Below are 16,839 nucleotides of genomic sequence, written 5' to 3' on the forward strand. Positions count from 1 at the left end.
ATCCTAGGCTAGTCTTATTTGTACACTTGAATTCATGTTGATCAATTCCATGATTTTTTTTCCTTTATTCATTCATGGGATGAGGGTGTCACTGGCCAGGCAGTATTTATTGCCCATCCCTAATTGCCCAGATGGCAGTTAAGAGTCAACCACATTGCTGTGGGTCTGGAGTCACATGTAGGCCAGACCAGGTAAGGATGGCAGTTTCCTTCCCTAAAGGACATTAGTGAACCTGTGACATTAGTGATTGTCCTGGGCAGTATGATAAATATTTCACTTCTTTGTTCCTTTAGTTACAGAAGTCCCAAAATCTGGACCAGATCGTGGAATGAGAATGAATTGGGAAGATGAGTATCTGCTCAACAGATTCCAGTTGAAAGCTCATACCCTATTCGGTTGATTCCTGAGAGGTTTTACACTATCTTCCAAGCAAGATAAAGAATTCTAGGTGCAAACCACCTGACCACAGGTAACTTTTGGATATTGGGGTTCTAATGGATGCACAAGCATTTCAGAAACTCAGGTGCGCTGCAAATAATTTTCTGGTATTTGAAAGAAGTGATCAGAGAATCTCTGGTGGCCGAACGTTCAGTTACACACTTGCAGAGGAGGGAGGCTTGACATTAGAATTGCAAAGTCAGAAGAATATTCCTAGCCATGAAATTTCAATGTTCTTCTCCTTTCCTTGTTTCATGTAGCCAGGTGATTTCCATTATCCCCGTACAGATCCGCCAACGTTCCGAAGCATAGTCCCCAGTCACTGAGGTAATCGTAATTTTCATCTGAGCCCATGCAAGAGGAAGCCAAAGAACTCAAGGACTCAGCAACAGAGCCAGTCCCCTCAAATGCGTACGTTTGCAAAGAATCGAAAGGCAGAGCCGAGGGATCAGAGTCAGCTTCGTTCAGCCTCTCCCTGACAAATTCTCGGAAAACGGCTTGATCCGGCATCCCACGGAGTGATTGCCTGTACGCTGACGGAATGTCGGACTTCACATCTCTCCTTGCTCTGCAGCCACACCTGACCCGCGAGTTCCTCAAGGTGGCCATGCTGAACGCTTCCGTGTCCTCCTCACCGCCCCCTTCATCGTCGTACCTGACGATGTTTTCACGGATGTCGTCACATTCGCCGGCAAAGTGCGGGTCTTTCCTGTGCCGCCTGAGTACCAGTAGGAGGAACACGAGTGCTGAGGAGAAAAACAGGAAAGAAAATCATCAGGGTGGCCACTCAATCTCTTGGTGGACTGCCTGGTTGTCCAAACGCATTATATAGCGATCATTGGGTGGGGTCTAGTGGTAATGTCCCTACTCCTGGGTCAGGTAAAAGGTCAAGTTGCCCCAGTGCTATCTAACTGTTCAAGTTCCACTTGCTTACATAAGTTAGATTTTAAAAAAATGTGTACAGTGACTATTAATGCTTCAAAGGGAATCAAATTGAGCTTTTTCTTGGTTGTAACGCATGTCTTAACTTTTTATTCCAGAGAAGATTTCTGAAAACATTACACTTATCCAACTCATTCAACAAAGGAGAAAGATGTGGGTGATGGTAAGATTAGGGAGGGGTAAACCAATATTCTAGGGCACATCAGTATTAAGAAGGAGGTGGTTTTGTGTGTCTTGAAAAACATTAAAATAGACAGGTCACAAGGGCCCGATGAGATCTATCTCAGAATACCGAGGGAGGCAAGGGAGGAGATTGCTAGGGCCTTGACAGAGAATTTTCTACCCTCCTAAGCCTCAGGCAAGACTGAAAAATAGTCAACGGTGTTCCTTTGTTTTAGAAAAGGAGGGATAACCCAGGAAATGATAGGCCAGTGAATCTTACATCAGCGGTCGTGAAATTATTGGAGCAGGTTCTTAGGGATAGGATTTACCTGCATTTGGAAAATTGTGGACTTAGTAGGGAAAGTCAGTACGGCTTTGTGTGGAGTAGGTTTTGTCTCACGAATTTGATTGAGTTTTTCATGGAAGTGACGAAGATGATTGATGAGGTTAATACAGTGGATGCTGTCTGTGTGGGCTTTACTAAAGCATTTGACAAGGAGCCTCTTGGTAGGCTTGTTCAGAAGATTAAGTCATTTGGAATCCATGGTGAGTTGATAAGTTGGATACAAAATCGGCTTGGTCATAGGAGACAGAGGGAGGGGTGTATTTCTGACTGAGGTATGTGTGACCAGTGGTTGCACAAGGATCAGTGTGAGATCTCGGTTGTTTGGAATTTGTATAAATGATTTGGATGAAAATGCACTTGATCCGATAAGTAAGTTTGCAGATGACACACAAGTTGGGTTTTGGATAGTGAAGAAGGTTGTCAAAGGATACTGCAGGATATCAATCAGTTGGAAAGTTGGCTGGAGAAATGGAAGATGGAACTTAATCCAGACAAGTGTGAGGAGATGTATTACGGGAGGTCAAATGCAAGAGGAAAGTATACAGTAAATGGCAGTACCCTTAAGAACATTGATAGGCAGAAGAATCTTGGAGTACAAGTCTACATTTCCTTGAAAGTGGTAATACAAGTTGATAGGTAGTAAAGAAGACGCTTGCCGTCATGGGTCAGGGAGGCAGGACATTACTATGAAGCTACTATGAGGATGTCTGGCTAGACAGCACCAGAACGGGATGTGTGCTTCTGAAAGCGCTCTCTAACTTAAAGGGATTAGATTATAGCCGTACTGGTTTGTGATATAAGCTGGTGCAATGAAGAATCCAATTTAGAATTTTCAATCCAGTCAATCAGTTTATGATCCAAATGAAAAAGTGTAAGTTATCCTCAATTGCATTTGAAGCTTCCACCTGATTTAGAAGAACAGTTGAGAAGACTTTTCACCGCTGCTTATCTGTTTGGAGAATTTAGCCTCTCTGTGAATTGCTTACTGTAAAATGCTTGTTGCATGGTTTATAAAAAGACAATTTCTATAGAAACAGGCCAATATATTTGCTTCATAAAACCTCTACACCTGCAGAGTGAATAATATGTAACATGATTGCAATGCAGTCAAGAAATATGCAAAATTATGAAGATGCAAACAACAAATTCTATGCAATTATGAAAAAGTCAAGATCTAACATGAATAACTAAGCTTTCCTTGCTCAGAACCTTCAGTTAGTGCAGCTATATCGTAATTCAAATTTTTGCTGAGCTGTTATTCTGTTTTCAGCTTTGTTGCTCAGGTAGAATTCTGTCAGTGGAAATAAAAACCAGTCAAACTTGGAAATAGTTGTTTCTTATACAAGGTCATTTTGGATCAGTGAATAGTCACTTCTAAGTTTTGCTGGTCTTTCCGTTCCATGAACGTGTAAGTATACTTACAGCTGCATGTCCCTGAACTTAAGAAGGTAAAGTCACCACAGTCCTACCAGATGGTGGGCAACTCTTTCATTAGAGAGAGAGAGGACTGGTTCGTGGTGGTTTAACCTGAGGCTCACTATGCCGTAGGTGAGGGGAGAGGTTGAGGAGGAGAATCCTTCTTGGTAACCTTGGCCAGTGTGGGAATTGAACACACCGCTGTTGGCATCACTCTGCATCAAAAATTGGCTGCCTTGCCGATTCCCAGATGAGCAAAACAAATAGTGGATATAGAGTCATAGAGATGTACAGTACAGAAACAGACCCTTTGGTCCAACTTGTCCATGCTGACCAAATATCCTTAATTAATCCAGCCCCTTTTGCCAGCATTTGGCCCATATCGTTCAAAACCCTTCCCATACATATACCCATCCAGATGCCTTTTAAATGTTGTAATTGTATCAGCCTTCACCACTTCCTCTGGCAGCTCATTCCATACACACACCACCCTCTGTGTGAAAAAGTCCCTCAGATCCCTTTTAAATCCTTCCCCTCTCCTCTTAACCTATGCCCTCTAGTTTTGGACTCCCCTACCCTGGGGAAAAGACTTTGACTTTTCACCCTATCCATGCCCCTCATGATTTTATAAACTTCTATAGGGTTACCCCTCAGCCTCCGGTGCTCCAGGGAAAACACCCCCAGCCTATTCACCCTCTCCCTGTGTAATGAAGAATATCATGCATTTGCTGAATTTGCTGTGAGGAAATTAAACTCTCCGGCTTGGAGTTTCCCCTCAGTCACATTGTTTTGTTCATTCATGGCAATTTTCTCAAAATCAGCTTAACTGCTGCAAAAGTGTGGATATGTAAATTTAATTACAGGACAGTGGAACCCTTGTTACCATGATCTTTAGCATCGATGGCTATCCATCAAAACAGATCACGCATGCAACCGTCTTCGAATGAATGTTTCACCATGTTCGGTGAATTGCGTCTGTTTGCAGGTTTTTGAAAAGGCTACAAAAAAAGCGAAGATGATGGTCTAGTGGTATTATCACTGGACTGTTAATCCAGAGACCCAGACAGTGTTCTGGGGACCCGGGTTGGAATCCCGCCATGGCAGATGGTGGAATTTGAAGTCAATTTTTTAAAAAATCTGGAATTAAGAAACTACTGATGACCATGAAACCATTGTCAATTGTCGGAAAAAGCCATCTGGTTGACTAATGTCCTTCAGGGAAGGAAATCTGTCATCCTCAAGTAGGTCTGGTCTACATGTGACTCCAGACCCACAACAATGCTGTCCACTGTCAATTGCTCTCAAATGGCCTAGCAAGCCACTCAGTTGTTCAAATCGCTACAAAGTCTCAAAGAAATGAATCTGTCCAGATCACCCGGCATCAACCGATGGACCAGAAAAGACAACAGCAAAAACAGTCCTGTCGACTCTGCAAAGTCCTCTTTACTAATATCTGGGGGTTAGTGCCAAAATTGGGAGAGCAACAGCCTGACACAGTCATACTCACAGAATCATACCTTACAAACAATGTCCCAGACACCACCATCACCATCCCTGGATATGTCCTGTCCCACCGGCAGGACAGACCCAGCAGAGGGGGCGGCACAGTGGGATACAATTGGGAGGGAGTTACATTGGGAGTCCTCAACATTGACTCCGGATCCCATGAGGTCTCGTGGCTTCAGGTTGAACATGGGTAAGGAAACCTTCTTTTGGTTACCACGTACCATCCTCCCTCAGCTGATGAATCGGTAATTCTCCATGTTGAGCAACACTTGGAGGAAGTATTGAGGATGGCAAAGGCACAAAATGTACTCTAGGTGGGTGACTTCAATGCTAAGAGAGACCACCGCACAGTTCTTGTTGAGATGAAGTCCCGCCTTCACCTTAAGAATAACTTCCATCGTGTTGTGTGGCACTATCACCGTGCTAAATGGGACAGACTTCAAATAGATCTAGCAACTCAAAACTGGGCATCCATGAGGCGCTGTGGGCCATCTACAGCAGCAGAATTGTACTCCAGCACAATCTGTAACCTCATGGCCCGACATATCCCCCACTCAACCATTACCATCAAACCAGGGGATCAACCCTGGTTCAATGGAGAGTGCAGGAGGGCATCCCAGGAGCAGCACCAGGCATAGCTGAAGATGAGGTATCAACCTGGTGAAGCCACCAAACAGGACTACTTGCATGCCAAATAGCCAAAGTAGCAAGTGATAGAGCTAAGCGATCCCACAACCAACGGATCAGATCTAAGCTCTGCAGTCCTGGCACATCCAGTCATGAATGGTGGTGGACAATTAAACAACTCACTGGAGGAGGAGGCTCCACAAATATCTCAATGATGGAAGAGCTCAGCACATCAGTGCAAAAGATAAGACTGAATGATCCATCTTGGCCTCCTCCAGTAGACCCCAGCATCACATATACCAGTATTCAGCCAATTCAATTCACTCCACGTGATATAAAGAAACAGTTAGTGACACTGGATGCTGCAAAGGCTACGGGCCCTGACAACATTCTGGCAATAGTGATGAAGACTTGTGCTCCAGAACTTGCCGCTCCCCTAGCAACGCTGTTCCAGTACAGTTACAACATAGGTATCTACCCGACAATGTGGAAAATTGCTCAAGTATGTCCTCTACATAAAAAGCAGGACAAATCCAACCTGGTCAATTACCGCCCCATCAGTCTACTCTCGATCATCAGTAAAGTGATGGAAGGTGTCAGTAACAGTGCTATCAAGCAGCACCTGCTCAGCAATAACCTGCTCAGTGATGCCCAGTTTGGGTTCCGCCAGGGCCAACCAGCTCCTGACCCCATTACAGCCTTGGTTCAAACATGGACAAAAGAGCTGAATTCCAGAGGTGAGGCAAGAGGGACAGCCCTTGATATCAAGGCTGTTTCGGACTGAGTGTGGCATCACGGAGCCTGAGCAAAACTGGAATCAATGGGTATCAGGGGCAAACGCTCCGGTGGTTGGAGTCATACCTGACACATAGGAAGATGGTTGTGGTTGTTGGAAGTCAATCATCTCAGCTCCAGGACATCTCTGCAGGAGTTCCTCAGGGTAGCATCCTAAGCCCAACCATCTTCAGCTTTTTCAACAATGACCTTCCCTCCAGCATAAGGTCCACAGTGGGGATGTTCGCCGATGATTGCACAATGCTCAGCACCATTTGCGACTCTTCAGGTACTGAAACAGTCCATGGTCACATGCAACAAGATCTGGATAATATCCAGGCTTGGGCTGACAAGTGGCAAGTGACATTCGCGCCACACAAATACCAGGCTATGACCATCACCAATAAGAGACAATCTAACCACCGCCCCTTGACATTCAATGGTGTTACCATCACTGAATCTCCCACTATCAACGTCCTGGGAGTTATCATTGACCATAAACTCAACTGGACTCAATACATAAATGCAGTAGCTGTAAGAGCTAGGAATACTGTGACGAGTAACTCATCTCCTGACTCCCAAAATCCTGTCTGCCATCTACAAGGCACAAATCAAAAGTATGATGGAATACTCCCCACTTGCCTGGATGAGAGCAGCCCCATGATTCATGAAGCTTGACACCATCCAGGACAAAGCAGCTCGCTTGATTGGCACTACATCCACAAGCATCCACTCCCTCCACCACCGACGCTCAGTAGCAGCAGTGTGTACTATCTACAGGATGCACTGCAGAAATTCACTAAAGAAGCTCAGACAGCACCTTCCAAACTCAAGACCACTTCCATCTGGAAGGACAAAGGCAGCAGATGCGTGGGAACACCATCCCCTGCAAGTTCCCGTCCAAGCCACTCACCATCCTGACTCGGTAATACATCGTCATTCCTTTACTGGCAAGATCCTGGAATTCCCTCCCTAATGGCATTGCAGGTTAACCCACAGCAGGTGGACTGCAGTGGTTCAAGAAGGCAGCTCACCACCACCTTCTCAAGGGGCAACTAGGGTTGGGCAATAAATCCTGGCCAGCCAGCGATGCCCACATTCCACAAAATAAATAAATAAATAAATAAAATTGATCTTTTTGGAGCTAATAAGAGGCAACCTTTAAAAGCTTTAGAATCTAAATTTTAATAACAATTTATTAAGAAACTTACTGTCATATGACAATAAAGCTAATGAATTCTTCTCTCTATTTAAAAGTGATTTTTTAAATCATTTAAAGTTGTTTATCCATAAGAATGGATTGAATTTGAGGGTAAAAGTATTATTTTTCAGAGTTTTTTGGTTCCATGTCAATTAACATCAGAAGAGGAGCTGGAGAAGATAAGACTTGCTTCACTGTTCAACACAATCAGGATTGATCTTGGGTTTTAACTCCTCTTTTCCCCCTGTCCACGTCCCCTTTGATTCCCTGGTACACATAAATCAGCCTCCCCAGTCTGTAATGTATTCACTGATGGAGCATCCACTCTAGGGTGGAGAATTTTAAAGACTTAACAATCGATCGAATGAAGAAATCTATCCACTTGTCATGAATGATTGCCTCTTATCCCCCTTTTATTCAGTCTTGGGACTTGAGTGTTGGTGGCAAGACTAGTATCATTGACCATCCCTAATTGTCCAGAGGACAGTTAAGAGTTAACCAGGTCTGGAGTCACATGTAGGCCTGATTGGTTAAGGACAACAGATTTTGCTTCCTAAAGGACATGAGTGAGCCGGTTGGGTATTTCCAACAATGGTGGCCATAAGGCAAGATCTTTATTGAATTCATATTTCACCATGTACCGTGATGGTATCTGACCCCATGCCCGCAGAATATTAGCCTCTGGTTCTGGATGACTAACCCAAGTCACTGCCACCCCGAAAACCTGAGGTTCTAAATTCCCTAGCCAGGGAAACATCTCCTCAGTATCTACCTACCCCTCTGAAGTTTGCCAAGAACACAGCACCAATCAACCAGAGATTGATAAGATTCCTGCCTTTAAATCCTGCCCCGCTTTCAACTCATTGGCTGGCACACTGGTGCCATTACAAACTGCGAGGTTACTCACCCAGTATCATCACGGCACAGATGAGGATGGCAATGAAAGCACCGGTACTGAGGCCAGCAGGCAAAAAGAAGGCGTCAGCGTTGCATAGTTGGCCAGCACCATTGTTGCTGCACCTACACACTCGGATAGTAAGGGTGTTGGTGCTGCTTAGCGATGGAGTCCCATTGTCTACTATCAGGATGGGCAAGAAGTGAATGGCCAGCTCGCCTCGACGATAACCAGCTCTTTGAGTCAGAATGGCAGCCGTGTTATCTGACAGATAATGATGAACAAAGGGAAAACAAAGTTCAGTTGAAAAATGCAGTGACAGGTGGATCAAATATACAAACATGGAGGAGGAATAGACCATACAACCTCTTAAACCAATATCAACATCGCTCCAACAATAAAACCTGAATCATAAGGATCACAATGAGTGTATTATAAGATCCTACAAAATACAAGGCTTGATATCTTGTGCACTTTGTCTGCTTAATACAGTGATGTTACTATCACTTCTGGTGGTCTTGGTTTGGGGAGGAGGGCCTAACAAACTACTCAGAGTAGTCTCAACTGACTGATACAGTGTCACATAGCTCTGTTGGCAGCTTACCATCAACCTTGGCTTCGATTCCAAGCATCACATCCCACTCATGAGGACCAGCCATTTAATGATCTACCAGTTCAATTTCATTTCCTAGAGACAGATTAATACCTTGACCCAGGGCTTGCATTAGAAACAGATTTGAAGTCACTGCAGAACTCGGTTACACAGAAATAAACAGAGAAAATACGAGAATTCCCTCAGCTCGTCACACAACAACATCTGCAGGCTGTGAGATACCTTCCTGGTGTGGACACACACATGCACATGTATTAACACAGTTTGGATTTGGTAATAACCTCATACGTTTAAACGTTTTGGCTTTCTTTTCACTTAGACAAATAATTAGAAATTGTTCCTGGGATGTCTCAGGCTTTAATGTGTCAGGGTACAGGATTTACTTGATACTGAATCTACAGAATGCAGGACCTGAGTACTTGCACGACGACATTGGGAAATAGCCAAGACAGTGTTAAGTTGAGAGATGGGACAAGGGAGGGAGAGTATAAAACAAATACCACTATTCATGCCTTAATGAATTAGCATTGATGTGTTCAAGAGAAACAGAAGGACCCTGGATCTCTTGAATGAGTTATATTAAGAGGTGAAATTGGAGGCAAAAAGGAACAAAGGTACCGAAAAAAATGAATGGGCTAATCTTGTTGATACCGTTGTATCTCTATTACTTAATCTTCCAAGCAACAGCAATGATGACTGGATAGCCACTGGACTTAGACATTTCCCTGGCTCGATGTATTTCTCCTTGGTGTTTTGGTCAGTGGCCTTCAGAGAAGTGTGTGAGGATGGGGAAGAGTCAGGGGAGCACCAGGCTTCTTCCCATTTTACAACGTAGGCTGCTGTGTGATAAGTTTGAAGTTCCAATTTGAACGTTAGTGAATGGATGAATGGTTGGGTGAGGAGGTAGACAATGAAAAAGGCCAACTCTAGAGTTCCGAGTTATCCAGAAACATACCGGGTAAGATAAAGCAGGGAAAAAAAAAAACAAATATTTAACTCAACCTTAAAGAAAATATTTGATCAGAAAACTTGGAGGAGCATTGGAAGTACAGGGTAAAACAATAATGGTAAATCAGGAAAGCAAAGAGAGGATCTAAAACTATACCAGCTGGTAAAATGAAGGAAAACCCAAAGATTTTTACCAGTTCACTAAGGGCAACAGGATGATGAAGGGAAGGGTTGGGCTGATCAGAGATATACACAGTAACTTGTATGTGGATATGGAAGGTGTGGGCAGGGTGCGAAGTGAGTATTTAATTTCTGTTTTCACAAAGGAGAGGGATAACGCAGACATTCTAGCTAAAGAGGAGAGTATGAAATATTAAAATAAGCAGGAGGGAAGGGAAGTACTTGAGTGTCTGAGCTCCTAGAAGGTGGATAAATATCCAGGGCCGGATGAGTTGGACTGTTAGGGTAGACATTGGTATAGTGATCATGTCACTTGGCAATGGTAAGATCCTGGGGAGCTCTGACGAACAAAGAGACATTGAGGTGCAGGTTCATTGTTCCTTGAAAGTGCAGTTGCAGGTAGACAGGATAGTGAAGAAGGTGGTTGGTACGCTTGCCTTTATTGGTCAGTGCATTGAGTGTAGGAGTTGGGAGGTCATGTTGTGGCTATCCAGGACATTGGTTAGGCCACTTTTGCATTACTGCATTCAGTTCTGGTCTCCTAGCTATAGGAAAGATCTTGTTAAACTTGAAAGGGTTCAGAAAAGATTTACAAGGAGGGTAGCAAGAACTGCAGATACTGGAGTCAGAGTCAACATGGTGTGGAGCTGGAGGAACACAGCAGGTCAGGCAGCATCAGAGGAGCAGGAAAATTGATGTTTCAGGATTACACCCTTCATCGGGACTGGGGAGGGGAAGGGAGCTGGGAAATAAAGAGAGGGAAGGGGATGGGGCTGGGAGAAGGCAGGTAGGATGGTGATAGGTGGATGCAGGTAGGAGGTAGCGGGAATTGGTCAGTAGGAAGGGTGGGGCAGATAGGTAGCAAAGAAGATGTGCTGGGTCAAGGAGGTGGGGTTGGACAGAGGATGAGGCTGGAGGTGGAAAGATTTTGAAACTGGTTTAGGCCATGTTTAGGCCATTGGACTGTAGGCTCCTGAGGTGGAATATGAGGTGCTGCTCCTCCGGTTTGCGTGTGGTGTCATTGTGAGGAGGCCCAGGATGGACATGTCACCCAGGAGTGGGAGATGGTGTTAAAATGGTTCGCAACTGGTAGGTGTTGTCATTTGTCATGAACAGAGTGCAGATGCTCTATGAAATGGTAGCCGAGTCTGCGCTTGGTCTCACCGATGTAGAGGAGACCACATTGGGAGCAATGGATCCAGTAGACCAGGCTGGAGAATGTACAGGTGAACCCGTGTCTGATATGAAAGGTTTGTTTTGGCCTTGAATCGAACTGAGTGTGGAGGTGTAGGGGCAGGTGTAGCATTTCCTGTGGTTGCAGGGATGGTTGGGGTTGGTGGGGAGTGTAGAGCAGACAAGGGAGTTGCAGAGTGAGTAGGTCCCTATGAAAGGCAGGTAGGGGTGACGAGGAAAATATCTCTTTGGTGGTGGGGTCAGATTGTAGGTGGCAAGAGGTGGTGGGGTGGTATGTGAGGACTGGGGGATTCTGTCCTTATTTTTGTTGGTGGAGGGGGTTTGAGGGCAGAAGTGCGGGAAATGCGCAAGAGGTACAGTTTTGATCACCGGAGGAATGAAGTTGCGGTCCTTGAAATAGGAGGACATCTGGGATGTTCTGGAACGAATGCTCCATCTTGGGAGCAGATGTGGCGGAGGCTGAGGAATTAGGAGTAAGGGATCGCATTCTTGCAGGAAGGTGGGTAAGAGGAGGTGAAGTTCAGGTAGCTGTGGGAGTCGGTGGGTTTGAAATAGATGTTGGTGCTCAGGTGGTTACCAGAGACGGAGACGGAGAGGTCCAGGAATGGAAGTGAAGTATTGGAGATGGTCCAGCTGAATTTGAGGTTGGGGTGAAAGGTGTTGGTAAAGTTATGAACTGTTCAAGCATGAAGCCCCCTTACAGCTCCCTCCCCATCAACACAGATTTCAAAATCTCCCCATCCCCAGCCTCATCCCACGTCCAACCCTCCCGCCTCCTTGACCTGACACAACCTGTCCATCCTTTTTCCCATCTATCCGCTCTACCTCTAACCAATCCCTACTACCTCCTACTTGCATCCACCTATCACCATTCCACCTACCTTCCCCCAGACCCAACCTTCCACTTTCTATTTCCCAGCTCCTTCCCTTTCCCCAGTCCTAATGAAGGGTGTAAACCCAAAATTCGACTTTCCTGCTCCTCTAATGCTGCTTGACCTGCTGTGTTCCTCCAAGATTTACAAGGGTGTTGCCAGGTTTGGAGGGTTTGAGCTATAGGGAGAGGCTGAATAGGCTGGGGCTATTTTCCCTAGAGTATCGGTGGCTGAGGGGTGGCCTTATAGAAATTTATATAATCCTGAGGAGCATGGATAGGGTGAATAGCCAAGGTCTTTTCCCCAGGGCAGGGTAGTCCAAACTGGATGACAAATGTTTAAGGTGAGATGGGAAAGATTTAAAAGGTACCTAAGGGACAATGTTTTCAGACAGAGGGCAGAATATGTATGGAATCAGTTTGCCAGAGGAAGTGGTGGAAGCTGGTACAATTGCAACATCTAAAGGGCATCTGGATGGGTACATGAATAGGAAGGGTTTAGAGGGATAGGGGTCAAATCTAGTGGAAATAAAAACCAAAAGAACTGCGGATGCTGTAAATCAGGAACAAAAATAAAGTTGCTGGAAAAGCTCAGCAGGTCAGGTAGCATCTGTGAAGGAAAAAACAGAGTTAACATTTCAGGTCCGGTGTCACTTCCTCAGGACTGACTAGATTAATTTAGGATATCTGGTAGGTATGGACTAGTTGGACCGAAGGGTCTGTTTCTGTGCTGTGCACCTCTATGACTCTAGGACTAGCAATCCAAAACCCCAGGCCTTTTTGTGGGGCCATGAGTTCAGATTTTCACCAAATTATGTAACTACTGTCAAATGTTATAAAAATCCATTTGGTTCACTATGTCCTTTAGGGAAGTAAATCAGCCATCCTTGTGACTCCAGACCCACAGCAATGTTGTTGACTCTTAACTGCCCTCTTGCCAATTATGGATGGTGAATACATACCGGCTTAGCCAGCAATGCCCATATTTCATTACTGAATTTAAAAAAAATTGTTAAAGGAAGCCAGGGATGAAAAGTTGGATATTCTAAGGATCATTTCCATTCCTCCCCAGTTGCACGTGAGGTACCAGAGGAATGGTGATTTGCAAATATTGTACCGCTATTCAAGAATGGTGCAAGGGAGAGGCTGAATTATAAAATAGTTAGTCTGACCTTGGTGGTGGGAAAATTACTGGAATCAATATTGAGAGATAGGATTGTGTGATACATGGAGAGGCATGGATTAATCAGGGATAGTCAGAATGTTGTACCTTACTAACCTAATTGAACGTTTTGAGGAAATAACAAGGGAGAACTGACGAGAATAGTGTAGTGGATGTTGACTATATGGATTTTGGTAGGTCCCACTTGACAGACTTAAGAAAATTTAAAGCCCATGGGATTCAGGGAAATATGGCTCAATGATGGGAATCAAAGGGTGATGGTCGATGGCTGTTTTTGAGAATGGAATGTGCTTTCCAGTGGTGTTTCACAGGACTCAGTTTTGTGTCCACTAAATGGATACTGTATTTTCTGAAGGTACAGTGTTTGGAGGATTTTGGCCCAATGTCTGTTTCAGAACTTGGTCAGACACAACATTGTTTTTGCAGGACACATTTTGCTATCAGATTTAAAATGTTTCCAGGAGAGGCAAACAGGATTGATGCTTCAGGTCGATAACTGCTCATCAGATCTTTTCATACAATGCTGGCTTTGGGCACAGTTTATTTGACTGAGATAAATGAATGTGTGATCTAACACTTTGACGATGATTCTCAATTCTCTCATCATGACCGGAAGGTTCATGTGAAATTTATTATCGGGGACCAGAGAAGTCAGTAGAAACTTATATCCTTTGATAACTCCAATTCCATCACATTATCAATGAGGAAGGGAATATGAGAAGAAAGGAGGAAGAAAAAGAGAGAGGCAGAGGGAGATAAGAGAAGAGAGAGTAAAGGAAGGAAGTCAAGGATAGAGGAAAAGAGAGATGAAGAAGATGACATTTGGAGGGAAGTGAAGAAGGGAAAGAGAAGTGAAGAAAAGCTATTTTGGCTAAATGGGTTCAAATTAAAGGTGGTTTTTCATGAGGCTAACCAATCAGAGATTGGAAAAAGGTAAAGCTAAAATATTTTAATTATATTTTTCTTTAATTAACCTTGATAAATCAAGTTTATAAGAAGAATAATTGATGTACCTATAGTATCCTCCTAGGAAGTAATGCCATTTACACCACCAGATAGATTTTATACTTTACACATCCTAATTGGTCTGAAGGTATAAAGTCATCTCCTGATAAGATCTCATGTGAATCTCAATGTGCCAAACGCTCCATCTATCTAAGTACTTGATAGAAACAGCTTCCTTTGTGTTAAATCTGACTATGATCTAAAAAGCAATCAGTTTTATAATGTTGCAAATGCTCCTTTCTGGTAATGATTTATTGTGCTTTATACATCAATATGCCATTCATTGTGGACTTTAATATCTTGTGAGGCAATTAGGATAGAGAGATATGGATTTACTTTGAGTCATATTTTTACGTCGTTCCTGGGTACTTTAAAAAGCAATTCAGCAAGTGATCCATCTGTTATACTCGCATTTGAGAACAAGTTCCTTCCTCCTGACTACGAATGGGTGAATAATTCCATTCTGGATAAACTATATTTAAAGAGGGGTCATTAATATATACTGACACTGAAAACAATAGATGACTTCAACAACATTTAACCAACTATGGAAGAAAGAGAGGTGAAAAAGAAGAAGAGAGAAAGACAGATAGAGAGCATGAGAGAGGGCCAGAGAGAGAGAGAAAGGAAGTGAGAGATGCAGGGGGTGTGGAAGGGAGAGAGGAAGAAAGAGAGGAGGGGTAAGGAGGAAGAGAGTGAAAGAAGAAGGAAAAAAAGAATGCGGAAGGAAGAGAAATGGAAGGAAGGAAAAAAGAGTGAAGGAAGGAAAAGTAAGAGGGAGGAAGACAGAGAAGGAGGAAAAGGGTAGAGGAAGACATCGAGGGAGAAAGAAAGAGAGAAAGGAGCAGAGGAGTAAGAAAGAGTGAAGGAAGAGGGTAAGATGGAAGATGGACAGAGAGGAAGAGAGAGAATAGAAGGAAGAAGATTTCGATGGAGGAGGAGAGTTCATAGAGAGGATGACAGAGAGTGAGGGTAGGAAGAAAAAGAGGGAGGAAGGCAGCGATGAAGGGACAGAGGAAGAGAGAGAGAGTGAATGAAAGAAGACAGAGAAAGAGGGTGGAGGAAAAGATGGGATGAGAAAGAAGAGAAAGAGTAAGAAAGAATGAGGGAGGAGGAGAGGAAAGAAGAGGGATAGAGAGAGGGAGTAGAAGGAAGAGGAGGAAGAGAAGGGATAAGAGAAGAGAGACATAGAGAGAGGAAGGAAAATAAAGCCACTACTCAAATATTAACATCCTCTGATGAATTGTGACAGCACAATAAGATTGTTCTGAGGAGCTGAACATCACAACGTGTACACAGCAAATTAAATCTTGTCCCAACTGACATGTGGATGGATTGGTCGCACTTAAGAAGCAAGAACCAGAAGGATGCTAGAGTGACAGGAGAGCATGGAGCTGCTGATTTACAGTATTCCAGGGGCACAAGGAGTTGATGCTTTTTGACTGGCAAACAGGCAACAGCTGCAACAGCTGCTTTTACAATAATGAGATTGTCTGTTGCTGCTGTGCCTGTTGTATCCTTCACAATTATTGTCTATCACACACCAGAAAGCGTGTTGATAAGGTGCAAGATCCAGTTAGTATCAGAAGTTCAATCTTGTACACAGCAGGGATCATTGCAGAATGCCTGAGTAGGAATAAAGCCCATTAACTATGACATACCACCTTGTGTCCTACCTTGATGATCTCTAACAGTAAAATTGGGATTACTGGCAGCACCTGGTGCCAGGGTGAAATAAAAGTGCTGTCTCTCCGATGGCTCATCCTTATCCACTGCGCTGATGGTTTGAATCAGCTAAAGTAAGAGAGGGAGAAGATCAGATTAAACACAGAGCTCACAGACCTCACCATGTCCTTCGTTTTAACACAAGCTGATTGGCAGGCTAAAGATAGTAGGAACTGCAGATGCTGGAGAATCTGAGATAACAAGGTGTAGAGCTGGATGAACACAGCAGGCCAAGCAGCATCAGAGGAGCAGGTCTAGGCCCGAAACGTCAGCCTTCCTGCTCCTATGATGCTGCTTGGCCTGCTGCGTTCATCCAGCTCTACAGCGTGTTATCTCTGATTAGCAGGCTGCTGGTCGGAGCACAGCTGCAATGTTTTGCCGTTAGGATGAACTGTGCTTCATCGTGTTTCTTGTAAAGCCAATGCTTGAATACTCTCTCAGAGCGTTACTGTCAATAAGCACACCCTGAGGGTGACTCAGAGCCCTGGTGGTAAGTTTCAGGAAGTTGTTCTCCACCAGCTTATGTCCTGGAGGAAGGCAGATGACAGATACGGTGGAAGTGTAAAACAGAAAGCTAATGGTTTTGGGATCGTACCCTGCAAAGTTCAATTCAGTGCAACAATAGCTTCAGGGCCATGAATGCCATTTTAGCAAACAAGACCCTTGTGGCCCCCAACGGGTAATATCGAGGGGAGGTCAGGCACTTTTCCAAGGTTTCACAGCGCTGTCATCAAGTGCACACATTCAGGGATGCTGCAGGGTATAGACAGAATTCAGCGCACACATGGGGATTGAGGGAGACTGTAGAATATA

General features: G+C 44.2%; 1 protein-coding gene across 2 annotated transcripts in view; it reads right to left on the reverse strand.

Annotated features, from left to right (window-relative positions):
• Nucleotides 1-207: 207 nt before the first annotated feature.
• The window catches only part of LOC109919143 (cadherin-7-like), a 139,312-nt gene continuing 122,680 nt past the window's right edge, over nt 208-16,839 (reverse strand). For both annotated transcript variants that reach the window (XM_048595788.1, XM_048595789.1), the window contains 3 exons: nt 15,978-16,095; nt 8,320-8,571; nt 208-1,184 (listed from right to left, as the gene is read on the reverse strand). In XM_048595788.1, coding sequence (XP_048451745.1) covers nt 691-1,184; nt 8,320-8,571; nt 15,978-16,095 — 864 coding nt within the window. In that variant the 3' untranslated portion in view covers nt 208-690. The remainder of the gene's footprint in view (nt 1,185-8,319; nt 8,572-15,977; nt 16,096-16,839) is intronic.

The sequence above is a fragment of the Rhincodon typus genome, chromosome 4 (genome assembly GCF_021869965.1).
Source record: "Rhincodon typus isolate 14 chromosome 4, sRhiTyp1.1, whole genome shotgun sequence".
NCBI lineage: Eukaryota > Metazoa > Chordata > Chondrichthyes > Orectolobiformes > Rhincodontidae > Rhincodon > Rhincodon typus.